General features: G+C 37.7%; 1 protein-coding gene across 1 annotated transcript; it reads right to left on the bottom strand.

Moving 5' to 3' along the window:
* Window positions 1-2,034: 2,034 nt before the first annotated feature.
* Window positions 2,035-2,958, bottom strand: LOC142852852 (small ribosomal subunit protein eS4, X isoform-like). Its single transcript, XM_075977863.1, has one exon. It carries the CDS (start codon window positions 2,939-2,941, stop codon window positions 2,150-2,152), a length of 792 nt encoding a protein of 263 aa, XP_075833978.1. The 5' UTR covers window positions 2,942-2,958; the 3' UTR covers window positions 2,035-2,149.
* Between the last annotated feature and the right edge of the window lie 10,914 nt (window positions 2,959-13,872).

The following is a 13,872-nucleotide window of genomic DNA, read 5'->3' on the forward strand; positions in this document are numbered from 1 at the left end:
TACATTCTGTCGTGTGACTTGGTTACCTCTACTCTTTTCTACCTCTTCAGTATCTTGGAGTTTCTCTCACATAATTGCATCCCTAGATTCTCCTACTCTTTGTCTCTCTCTCTCTCTTGGAAATACCGCCTATCCTCTCCTGCCTGGCTTTTGGTCATTCAGCCCTTTATTACACCAAACACAGCAATACATATCAACACAGCATACAAATACCCCACAGTAGCCCATCCCATGCTGAGCAGTGCTACCCTTGGGCAGGTGGTCCTGGGTTGTATTTGAAAGAAAACTAAGGAGTGCATGGGAGGAAGCTAGTAAAGAACATTCCTTCTTAGCTTTTACTTCAGTTATTGATTTCAGGTTTCTGCCTCAAGTACCTCCCTTGCTTTCTCTCAGTTATAGAATGTGACCTGATAGTTGTAAGATGAAATAAACATTTTCCTCCTCAAGTTGCCTTGTCTCATCATGTTTATCACACAATATAAAGCAAATCAGGCCACTTGGCTAACAATATCTGCTTGTATGCTTGTCTGTTGACCTGACAATATTATTTTCTTGAAACAAACCATTGGAAGCTTGTAGTAAATTGTGAAGAACTGTTTTCTGTCAAAGGGCCCTTAGCAATTCCAGCAATTCCAGGTAAAGATTTAAAACCACCATTTTTCTTTGATCCCATGGCCTGAGAAGTGATCTCTTATCTCAGATTTTCTGAGAATCTTATCTGTATAGTCAGGTTCAAATGCACAATTCACTCATTCAACAATATTTAAAAATAATTCCTAGATGCCAAACATTATAACTTATCAAAAGAATGATAGAAGTGGCGCTGGCTTTAGAGCCTTGTTGTGAAAGTTCAGTGTTGCTAAGTTATGGTACAAATAACTTATCGAGTTGTTTTGCATAGTAAATTGGTACTAGAGATAAAGTGATGAAAATGAGTTGCTGTATTCAAGGTGTGCAGAGACTTTTTTGTGCTAACTTTCCATTGTTTCCAGAAGTAACTTAATTCAAGACTCTTGACTATTGTGTAACTTTCCTTCTGGGTCACCTCTAGGCATTGGAAAAACTCCCACTTCCATGTGATTCTGTGATCCTTTCATATTTGTGTGTGTGTAGTGCTCCAGCTGTTCTGTTCCCATGTGCACTGTGGTTCTTTGAGACTTATGAAACTATTCACTGGGAATCTCCTCCCACGTATCCAGTGATGTAATCCCTGTTCCAGTTTCTATGTACTCCTCTTTGACTCTTAGTTCTTTGAGGTTCATATCCCACATTAGGTGCTTTAGAAAGAGTTAATAGAGACTAATTATTTTATGTTTTCAGTACATATAAATATGTATTTTTATCCAAATAACTGAGTAATGATATAGCTGAATAAACACTTGAGGCTAATGACCTTTTCTCTAGAAGACTTTAAGAATATTGATCCATTGCTTTTATGGATTCAGTGTTCTTGTTAAAGTCTTGTGTAATTGTAACTTTCTTTTGGAGGTATAAGGATTTAATTTAGAGTTTTGCACATGTTAGGCAAGTACTTTACCACAAAGTTATATTCTAAGCCCATGATTCTTGATTTTATTTTTGAAACCCATTTTATTAAAGTTGTGAGGGTTTCTTTTTTCCTGGAGAATGACATTCTGTGATGATGTAAACTGGTCTGGTCTACCTTGATGTGTCTTCTGAGTGTGTTAAAGTCCTTTCCAAGAGTCAGCATTCACCCCTTTTTGGTAGGTACTGCTTAGAAGTTGCTCCTTTGTTTTTGTCTGTCATCTTGCTTAAACTGTAGTTTTTGTTTTCATATTGCTTCTTTATCCTCAAAATTATTTTTCTCTGTCTTCATCTTGTGTGTTTTTCTTCCACTTTTGTCAGATTTGTTAACAGTATGGAATATTTCGCTTTTCCACTTAAATTTTCAGCATTTTAAAATCTCATCATAGCACTTCCATGGCTGTTGTCATTGTTGGGACTCTTTCTCCTTCACTTCTGTTCCCGTTTACTCTTCATCCTTTCTTACGAGATCCGATGTCGTCTCCTTAATTTCTTTCTTTCTTTTTTTTTTTTTTTCATCACGCTGTTTAATCTAGCACGTTGCCTAGAAAGGCTTGTTAGCAAGAGTACAAATACATCTCCAGCATGTCTCTTAGAGACCAGTTCACCCACTGCTCTGTTTGGCCGCTAGCCTCTTGTCTCTCTCTTCAGCAATTGTGAGGCGGATTCCTTTTCCTCGGGGAAGAGAAATCCATGGTTTGTTGCCCTTGCCAATAGCAAAAATGTTGGAAAGCCGGGTGGCAAAGCTGTTGCCATTGGCATCTTTCACATGGACCACATCAAAAGAGCCGGGATGTTTCTCTCTGTTGGCAATCACACCAATTCTTCCCAAGTTAGCACCCCCAGTCACCATACACAGGTTACCAGTGTCAAACTTGATGAAGTCGGTTATTTTGCCCGTATCCAAATCAATCTGAATGGTGTCATTCACCTTGATGAGGGGATCAGGGTAGCGAATAGTGAGAGCATCATGGGCCACCAGATGTGGGATTCCCTTTGTGCTCACAAAGATCTTTCTCACTTTGCACAACTTGTACTTGGCCTCCTCAGGTGTAATACGATGAATGGCAAAGCGACCCTTGGTGTCATAGATCAGACAGAAGTTCTCTCCAGTCTTGTCAATGCTGATGACATCCATAAATCCAGCAGGGTAGGTTATATCGGTCCTGACTTTGCTATCAATCTTAATGAAGCGCTGCATGCAGATCTTCTTCACTTCATCGCCAGTCAGGGCATACTTAAGCCTGTTCCTCAGGAAAATGATCAAAGGCAGAAATTCCCTCAGCTTGTGAGGGCCAGTGGACGGATAAGGCGCAAACACGCCGGTTAGTTTATCCAGCATCCAATGCTTTGGAGCTGCTACACGCTTCAGATGTTTCTTGGGACCACGAGCCATGGCTGCGCTGGGAACGGAAAGAGCCGTCTCCTTAATTTCTGAGGGGAAGATTATAACCTTTGCTTCATTGCTTAGGCTAAGTCTTCTTTCTTTTCTTTTTCCTAGGTGCTTGTTTTTTCTTTCTCTTTCTCAAACCCAGGGCCATGCTTTTGCCAGTCACATTTCCAGTTTTCTTCTTTGTTTATTTGAATTGTTAGTCTAGAGGTTTCCTTCAAGTTTCTAGTGATCATTACTGTCCCTTTGGACTCAAAGTAACCATTAATTGCTTAATAGAAAACTGTGATGCATAGACTGGAATGTGAAATTATCAGCATCATTAGATGGCAATTGAACAGAGACACGACTGGTTGCTTTCAGAGTCCTAGCTGTCTGTATCTGTGGGTGTTTTCTTCTGGGCTAATCAGTTTTCCCCTGAGAGATTCTGAGACCTTCTGTGTCACATTAAATTACTAACCACCAGAGTTTTTCCCAATGTGGGAAAGTTTAACTTTCTCTGAGTTTAGTATTCCTAAAAGCTAAGTTAATTCTCATCATCTTCAGGTGTTAAATCCATTTTTCATCTTCATTAATGAACGATTTCTTGTTTGTGTGTATATGTGCATGTGCAAGCCTCTGGAATACTAGCTTTCTCTGATGCTTGTTATATTATTTCCCATTCATCCATCTGCCTTTAGGAGAGAGGAGTTGGAAGTGGCTGTGAAGCACTGGACTCAGTGCTAGGAATCTAATCACCCAGCCCATACGCAATAAAAACACTATTCCTGCTTTTAGCCACACTTCTTTATTCTGGACAAATAGATAAGCTAGACTAGTAAACAAATCAATCCAGTTGTGCCTAATTCTTTGAGAAATGCAAGCTGCTAAGGTAATCAATGGAAAAAGACACTGTAAATAAGTGATCAAGAAAGGTGAGCCTGAGGAAGCAGCAGCTAAGAAGGACAGGAAAGGGGCGTGGACAGTGATCTTCTTTGGGCTAGAACTAGGCATTTTAAAAACTGTCTTACAGCATGTGCAACTGGAATTGAGACAGAATGTAGGCATGACGTGGGATGAGCTGTGCTGATACAGGATGCCATCATCACCTGGCACACTTCGAAGTGATATCTGTAGACAAGGAATTGTAGGTTTGAGATACCCAAGAAAAACAGTGACTTAATCTGGGCAACCAGTTGTATTTCCTGGTGGTCCGAAGGTCCCTTTGTGATTAAATTCCTTGAAGCTGCAGTTTTGTTCATAATGAGCCAGCATACTTTCCAAATTTCCACACTTATGTAAAGGATCCATCTTCTCAAAGACCTCGATTTCAGTATAGTATCACTTCCATCATGGCTTCAACACCACCAACTCCCTCTTTAATTTGTAAATTTTAAAGAAGATCATGGGAAGAAACACTCTGAAAGAGAGGTTAGGTCCACCAATATTTGAGAGGGGAAAAGGGTCACTCACTTTACCCAAAGGCACCACCACCTTATTAATATTCACACAAGCTTCCTTAAAGCCCACAGAGTTACTCTCTACCTTGGAAGGTGCTGGGAAACCTCCTTCAGCCAATGGCCTTTGAGAGGCTAGATCAGGTTGGGTGAGATCTTGGGTACAAAAAGGTGCCATCTTACTCACACTAATAATAATAAGTAATAAAGCAAATACTTATTAGCTATTATTCATAGACAATTTACATTGGTATAGATTCTTATATATTGATACAAATTCAAATTATATTTGTTATACCAAATATGATCCTATTTCTGTTTACAATATTTTTACACCTATACAAAGTTATTTTGTCATATTATATGCATGCATGTTTCTACCTCTTCTTAAGACATTTTATATTTTGATATAATTTTAGGATATATTTATCATATTACACTATACATTTCTACCTTTGATCAAGATACTTATACATTGTTTACATTTTGAGGTCATTGTCCTCATTTGCTGCACAGTTGTTTTAAGATTGTTTAATATTTTAATATAAAGTCTTAGTTTTTAAGCTATATAGGTACTCAGTACTATAGGTCAATAGTCATCATGTTTGTCATACTCATAGTTAGACTAATCAGGTTATTTAGATACATAGAGATTATGTTTTACATAGATAGGTAATCTTCAACCACTTTAAAGAACTATAAAATATGACATTTAAATAACATAGGGTTCTGTTGGCATGAGATACTGGCATAGTGATCTATTCCCAAAAAAATGTTGAACACCTAAAACACTTCACTTGAAGCTTGTTTTCTTCTTGGCAAAACTGGATTTTGGCAAGAAATTGCCCATGCCTTGACCACTGACAAAATGAACTGTGTCCAGATTAGACAAGCAGGTTAAAAAAAAAAAAGACTTCCAAACCTTGCCAAGACAGGGTAAGATGGTTTTAAATTTTTTTCTGCTTCTAAAAATGGTCTTTCAGTTACTCTAAGCCTTAGCAAAAATTGATTCCTCCAACATTACAAATGAGACTTTGAGGGGTTGCCCAGGTAGTCAGTTGTCTCTGTCATTTACTGCACATTTTGGAAGCTGCTTGATTTCACTTCCTGCCTACTCCCTACTCAGGTCTTTGATGGGGTTAAATACTAGATAGTTGTAGTTTCTTTCCTCTTATGAGTTATCCAAGCCATTTCTAATACAAGACTTAGACATCTTAGAATAAAATAATCATTAAAACATTTAACACGTTTCTTGCTTAATAATGTTTATTCTGGTTGTAATTCTAATTTTTATACTTGATATTTGCTCTTATTGTATATAGTTTTGTATTGGATTTAAACTCTCTTGTTTAGATAAAAGGGGGAGGTGCTCCTTCGGCCAATGGCCTTTGAGAGGCTGGATCAAGTTGGGTGTGGCCTTTGGTACCAAAATGGTACATGCTCGCATCCTCACTCTCTCTTTCCTCTCTCAACTGACTGCTGGATTCAGTTCTTGTTACCCTTTTGAGCAGAGGACTGGGATCTGTGAATCCCCCCTAAATAAAAAAATTATTTATTATAATTCAATTCTAAGTTGGTGTGGGATTACTTTATTTGAGTTCTCCTACATAGTGGTCTACTCCAATCTCTCTTTGCCCTTTATCCTTTGTCTTGTTAAATAAACTGCTTAATGTGTCTGTCTCTCAATTGAATTCTTCCCTTCAAGAAGACAAGAGTTGAGAGACAACCCTTGTCCCCTTCTCTTCTATAGAACCAATAACAGTGTGCAGCCATGAAAGTGATATGAGGTCCAAGAAATAACATTTGCAGATGTTATTTGAAGAATAGGCAGTGGGTTGGGTTGCAAGTTAAGAGCAATAATTATTTCCTTAGCAGGTGCATGTGACTATTTAAAAAGAATCACCATTGGCTTTGGTTACAAAACAAAGACCCCATCTTTTCATTGTCTGTATTCTTGTTTTAATTGAAAAACATACCAAATGGAGAAGGGGATCAAGTAGTTTAATAATAACCAGATAGCCAGGAAGAAGTAAGTATAGAACTTGGCACATTCCTCCCACGAAAAGTAGATAATGAAACATTTAATTAAAAAGCACACCATTACATTTTAAGAGCTGCGTGTTCATGATCTCTGGATAGACTGATATGCTCAGATTGACCCTGAGATAATTTCTTTTTGGGAGGAGACTGTAATTGATGTCAGCCTATAGCTCATTATTATTACCATCACCACGACTATTATTTGCAGTAAATTCCTCACAAGGGTTTGCTTGGAATTAGAGTTAACTGAAATTCCCATGTTGACAAGCTTCCTTCTGTAGCCCTAATATATGTGACAAAGCTCACCTGACACCATAGGCTCTCTTTTTCACCAACTTCTTCGAGCGTGTCTGTGAATCTCTGTGTTGAATGGCTTTAAGTGTTAATAAGCAGTCAATGTTGTCTAAAACAGGTTAAAATTGTAAAAAAATTGTGTTCAACAGTCATCAGAGTGAGATATTTTCTTCTTTATATGTAAAACCCACAAGAAATTGGCTTTACTAAATAAGAGGGAGAAGGCTTTAAGTGGTGTGGCCTGACAGTAATTTGTATTAGAGTCTGGAAGAGCACATTTGTAATGTCTTGTGGTAGTACATTTATCTCTTGCTGACAGAAGGAATAATTGCTTTAGAGAGCATATCACTGGCTGTTTAAAATTTTAACTCTTTATTTCCATACACCTAAAGCTATGAAAGTAAGAGAAGACAACCACAGGGACTATAAGACAGCTGTAGATGTAACAATTATAAAATATACATTATATGTTTTAAAGGAGTGATAAAAATGGCTAGCAGAATAAAATTCCTTTTCACATGCATATTTATGTTATTCACTTATGGGCATTGTCCTAATTGCTGTTATCATTCTGTCTGTTTTGAAATAGTCTTTGTAACATGGTTTTCAACCTATAGGAGCTGTTTGGGTCAAGATGAACTGTCAGGTTAGAAGCTAATTAGGATTTGATGTCCAAACATGGCACCTTTAATGGATTCTTGACTATTCTTGACCTTCGTACCTACATTTTAGTATGAAGTTTAACTTCAGCTCCCTCACTTATCTTGAATAAACTTTTTTTTTCTGTTTCTCTTTTTTTTCTTTTTTTTAATTTATTTATTTATTAAAGATTTCTGTCTCTTCCCCGCCACCGCCTCTCATTTCCCTCTCCCTCCCCCAATTAAGTCCCCCCCCCCCAGCCCGAAAAGCAATCAGGGTTCCCTGTCCTATGGGAAATCCAAGGAACCCCCACCACCATCCAGGTCTAGTAAGTTGAGCATCCAAACTGCTTAGGCTCCCACAAAGCCAGTACGTGCAGTAGGATCAGAAACCCATTGCCATTGTTCTTGAATTCTCAGTAGTCCTCATTGTCCGCTATGTTCAGAGAGTCTGGTTTTATCCCAGGCTTTTCCAGTCCCAGGCCAGCTGGTCTTGGTGAGTTCCCAGTAGAACATCCCCATTGTCTCAGTGTGTGGGTGCACCCCTCGCGGTCCTGAGTTCCTTGAATAAACTTTTTGATATTCACATCGCGCCTGTTTCCACTGACCTGTCTGAGGTCTGAAAGGAAGACATTTTATTTAACTACAGTGAAGAGGGAGGGGCTAGAGGACCTGAGCATGGTGGGGGGTATAGAGTTTCAAGTCATTGTTTTTGTTTAAATTGGTCATTTCTGATCTCAGAAGATAGAAGAGCAATTATGCTGAAACAACCGCTATAAAATGATCCAAACCAGCTTTCATGATTATACTCTTTTAATATTCGTCTTAAAAATAAGGAAGCATGTATATCTATAGCACATATTAATTTGCTGAATTTCTTGACCCATTTGAACAGGTTCTCAAATCTGTATTAAGCAATTCTGCTTAATATAAAAGCATCTACCTTTGGCAAAGATTGACTTTATAAAAGCAGCAAGGCATACAATGAAGAGCAAATGTTTCTTGGTTAAAGGATATTCAGTTTGTAGTTGGCACATAGTAGGCATTCAATAAATATTTGATGAAGGCATAAATAAATGAATGCTAAATTCTAGATTCTTTCCTCTCTGCAGGAACTGTGGCAAGCTCATATTTTCATCTGGTCATGCTGTGCTTTCAATTTATCAAGGTCACTTTGAATTCTAATCTTGGATGCTGAGGCATTAGCAGCCCCTTCTAACTTAGTGGCATCTGAAGGATACCACCTGTATGAAATGTGTGACTGAGTTAAGTGAGGAGTGTCATGTTGGACATTTTCTTAAACTAGAACACAGCTGGAAATTGTCACACAACCAAAAGCATTCTTTATTTTAGTCTTATTAGCCAACCTTGTCCACATTTGACTGAACTCCATCTTATCATCCAATATCGGCCACTGTGTCTCCACTAAATAAAAAGTAAGATGTTAGATGAATTCTTATGAAAAATAAGTGACAGAAAACATATAAGTGAGGGTATTGTGGAAATGTAAGATAATTGTAAATTATGTTGCATTGATTTCCTAATGTATATGCCTCAAAAGACAAGTCTTGACACATATAATGTATAGAAACAATTTGCTGCCAATAGTCCCAGAGGGCAGACATAAAATCTCAAATGCACTTATTTGTCCTCTTTTAAAATATTTGGTAAGACTATCTCTTATCTCTGAGAGCTAAATTCTAGTGAAATCCTGTAACCAATTCATTGATTTTTTTTGCTATCAAAAAAGCTTTTACCTAGAAAAATAAAATAATAACAATGACATACTATCTAAATTCAAAAGAACTAGTCTCTTATAGTGCACAGAAACAAATGGTTAGTTTTTTAAATACAAAGGTGACTTGGAGAAGATAAGCAATAAACAACATGGAGGCAATATAGACAACTATCCAGGTAATTAAAAATAAAATTCTCTTTTGCTTTTTATTCCTGGCAAATGGGGTAAAAGTTGTCCCTCTAGAGTTTATGTTTGTATGTTTATGTGACCATAGAAATTACTAAGTCATTGCTGAAGGATTAGCCAATTGGAATTGTATCTATATTTTGTTCTTTTATTCTAAAATTTAAAAAAGGTTTTAGTACTCTCCTAGTAGAAAGAATGCAAGGCACTAAGCATCAAATAACTATAAATTTTAGTTTTGTACTGTATGCTTTTTTCTTTAAGAAACACGATGACAAGGCAGATAAAAGATATTTCCATTGGATATATTTTTAAGGAAACTCCTTTTGTTTACATAACAATCCTTCTAATGAGAAAACTCCTGTTTGTAAACCACATTCACAATTCCAGCAGCATGATGTGTTTGGATAGCTCAGAGCTGCGGTGGCAGCGGCTCTGTGATCTGTAAGGGGCAGTGTCTATTTGTGTGAGGTCTAGTGGCAGTGTGCATTCCTGGTGTTGATGGTGATCTGCATGTGTCAGGCTGCATTTCAACAATGCTGTATGCAAATTAGTTACAGCTTCATGCTATGGTGGGGTACCATTCACAGAATAATTGCCAGCATTTTCCCTGGTCATTCTATACAGTGAAAGAAAACAATAACTATTTTAGATAGCCTGTTTCTATAAATTACAGGATAAAGACATTATCCTGTAAACATTCTTCACATTAATTTTTTAAAAATTATGGATGTTCATTTTAGGCTATATATTTTATATGAAATGGAATTTTAGTATGCTTTCTAAATTTAACGTTTTCTATGTTTTTAATACCTAGGTGATTTTATGTTAGTGTATGAAAGTATTTAAGATAAATAAATTCTTTTGTAAATTATTTGAAAATCTTAAAATATCATGAATAAGTAAATGATGATTAGATGTATGCAAAATTACTCTCTGTTTCTGTAGGACTTTTTGAAGCACAAATGTTTAGGTTAAAATTTTAATTCACCTAAAAGTGTTTGCTGTTCTGAGGTTTTCTTTTGATTTCTAAGAGGAACAATGTGTGTGGACGTAAGCAAGAATAATGGCATGGATGATTGTTCCAAATGACAAGAGCTTAAAATTCTTACAGAAAGAAAATTCAGCAACCAGGTTTTGAAAGTCTATGAAGCAAGAAAAAGGTACTAATAGATGAATTAGGAACATAGACAATTTCCATTACGGCATCTGTGAGCTTTCTTCATTCCATTTAAATTTTCCCTCATTTCAAAATGTGGTGATATATACTCTTCCTATTTCAGTTGTGCATGCAGAATTGAAGCTACTGCTTTCCTCCATACACAAAATGATTTGTAAATGCATTCTGTGAATAAAACACATTAAATGTCATTTGCATATGGCGCGTTAACATATGTGAAAAATGGCTCACATAGTACATTAGGAAAGGAAGAAACAGAAACTACTCTAAAATGCCTTCTATATTTGCAACAATTTAAAAGATAACAGAGCAATGTATTTCAGGTGCACTGGACTTAATTCAGTTGCGATGTTTTCTTTGGAACCTTTATTTATTATTTTTTTTTAAACGCTCCCTTTTGAATTCAGTGCAAAGCTGCCAAGATTTTCAGAGCTGACCAGGAGGTGGAGAGCTCATGCAAATGAGCCCATCTCCTCTGCTGGCAGCCCACAAGGACTGATTCAAAGGATACAGTAACCCAGATGAGAGGAGCTGAATGTTGCTAGCCAGTGATTCCTCCAATGTTTCTAAGTTGGAGGTTGTCTCCCACATATTACACTGTATCCAAGACCTACTAGCTGTATTTTCACAGAAAGAAGGGCTTGCCTTTTCATTTTGCAAAAGGGAAGTCCCTGTACATTAAAACCCTCATAGCTTTACATCTCCGTGTGCACTACTTCTCACCTCTGTTATATGACACTCACTTACAGGTGTTTCTGTGTACATCCTCACTCCTAGGCTGTCTGAATTATAATGTGATTAAGTTTTAGTATTTAATAATATATTGAATTTGAATGCAACGTTGAAAAATATACAATGTGTGTAAGCCTCAAAATTTTATTAGATTTTTAGTATGAACTGGCATATGATGTAATTTTCAAAAATAGTATCATGGGGGTATGTTGAATTGGCAAGATGAAAGTCCAGCAGTATATTATAACATCGTCATTTTACCTCAGATTCTGGTTTCATATACACTTCCGCCTTTGGTAATTTACATAAACATGCATAACCTATGAATAATGCATAAATCTTGTTTTCCCTGCACAGAGCTTTCAACCCGCACAGTGCACTAGTATCCACACCCATTTGATTGGCTCTGCCCTGTTTTCATTACTCACAATTTCTTGGAACACAGACGAGGTGAAAAAGGGTGACAAGAATGGACAGTATTCTTTCTTGTGTTTGTTTGTGGAAAATATTCGTTTTCTTTTCTAGGCAATTGGTGTTGCAAAGGTTTGCCTGTGATTATTGTTTCTGGTTGTTGTTCTTTTTCCTGAGGAAGAATACATTTCAAAATGTGTGAATCTACAGAACAGCAATCACAATCAGATACTTCATGTATTTATTTTTTGTTTTTAAAGCGTGCTACAAGAATCATTTTCTATTTGCATAAATTTGAGCACACAGCTACAACTATTAGATTTTTTGACATCTCAATTATGCTTGAGACAAATTGGTAATGCTAAAACACTGATTAAATACGTTGCCATCCTGGAAATATAAGAACTTTAGCATGTTAACTGTGCTGACCTGAGCAGAGCTGAGTGTGATGAGTTCTCTACATGTAAAGCACTGGCTACTGATTACATATAGGATTGTCTATATGTAATAACCATATTAAATAACTATATGAATTAACCCATCTAGTGATGTATGGGAAGAGTTAAACATTTTTATTCAATGGAAACACGATAAACACAAAGCAATATAGTATCATGTAAATAGAACTTACATAAGAAATTATTTTGTATGTTTACTAATGACCTTGTTATTTAACACCTGGAATGTTAATGATTGGAGAACACTTTGCTTTCCAAGTAGGAGGCTATTTCCTTTAAATCTGCTCTTCTGCTTTCTCCTGTTTTTCATTTCCTTTTCATGAGCTTGCTTTTTTTTTCTTCCTTGTCTCTTCTCCTGGTGTGTAATGCTTCTTTTTACTCACCATATTTTTTTTTTTAATACCAATCAAAATCCCCACTTCCTCCCCACCTCCCACTCTCTCCCACTCCACCCACACACACTTCCCTCCCCACCCTGTCCAGTCCTAAGAGAGGGCAGGGTACCCTGCCTTGTGGGAAATCCAAATCCCTCCTCTCTACATCCAGGCTTAGGAAGGTGTGCATCCAAAGAGAATAGGATTAAAAAAAAAAGCCAGTACATGCAGTAGAAACAAATCCCAGTACCATTATCATTGGCTTCTCAGTCTGCCCCAATTGTCAACCACGTTCAGAGGGTCCCGTTTGATCCCATACTCCTTCAGTCCCAGTCCAGCTGGAGTGGGTGAGCTCCCATTAGCTCAGGCACACTGTCTCAGTGGCTGGACCAACCCCTCGTGGTCCTGACTTCCTTGCTCATCTTCTCCCTCCTTCTTCTCTTCAACTGGACTTTGGGAGATCAGTCCAGTGCTCCTATGTGGGTTTCTGTCTCTATCTCCATCTGTCCCCGGACAAAGGATCTATGGTGATATTCAAGATAGTCATCAGTCTCACTACGGGACAAGGCCCGTTCAGGCTCCTTCACTGCCCAGGGTCCTAGCTGGGGTCATTCCTTTGGACTCCTGGGAATCCCTCCAGAGCTAAGCCTCTTGCAACCCCCAAAATGGCTCCCTCAATTAAGATATCTCCTTCCCTGATCCCATATCTGTCCTTCCTCCACCTCATCCATCCCACTCCCCAAACTCTCCCCAACCCTCCCCTTCTCCCTTCATTCTTTCCCTGCCCCCTTCTCTCTGCCGCCCACCCCCATGCTCCCAACTTTTGTCTGGCGGGCTTGTCTGCTTCTAATTTCCAGGAGGATCTATTAATGTTTTCCTTTAGGTTCATCTTATTACTTAGCTTCTCTAGGATTATGAACTATAGGCTCAATGTCCTTTGTTTATGGCTAGAATCCACTAATGTGTGAGTACATACCATATTCATCTCTTTGGGTCTGGCTTACCTCACTCAGGATAGTGTTTTCTACTTCCATCCATTTGCATGCAAAATTCAAGATGTCATTGTTTTTTACCGCTGAGTAGTACTCTAATGTGTACATGTTTCACACTTTCTTTATCCATTCTTCCATTGAGGGGCATCTACGTTGTTTCCAGGTTCTGGCCATTACAAATAATTCTGCTATGAACATAGTTGAACAAATGCTTTTGTAGTATGATTGGGCATCTTTTGGATATATTCCCAAGAGTGGTAGTGCTGGATCCTGAGGTAGGTTGACTCCCAATTTTCTGAGAAACCACACACTGATTTCCATAGTGGTTGCACAAGCTTGCATTTCCACCAGCAATGGACGTTTCCCTTGCTCTACATTTTCTCCAGCATAAGCTATCATTGATGTTTTTGATTTTAGCCATTCTGACAGCTGTAAGATTGTGTCTCAAAGTTGTTTTGATT

The sequence above is a fragment of the Microtus pennsylvanicus genome, chromosome 6 (assembly GCF_037038515.1).
Source record: "Microtus pennsylvanicus isolate mMicPen1 chromosome 6, mMicPen1.hap1, whole genome shotgun sequence".
In the NCBI taxonomy this organism is placed as follows: Eukaryota; Metazoa; Chordata; class Mammalia; order Rodentia; family Cricetidae; genus Microtus; species Microtus pennsylvanicus.

Bases quoted from the DNA above. Each gene is read 5' to 3' on its own strand.
- LOC142852852 (XM_075977863.1), bottom strand. From the start codon at position 2,941: ATGGCTCGTGGTCCCAAGAAACATCTGAAGCGTGTAGCAGCTCCAAAG.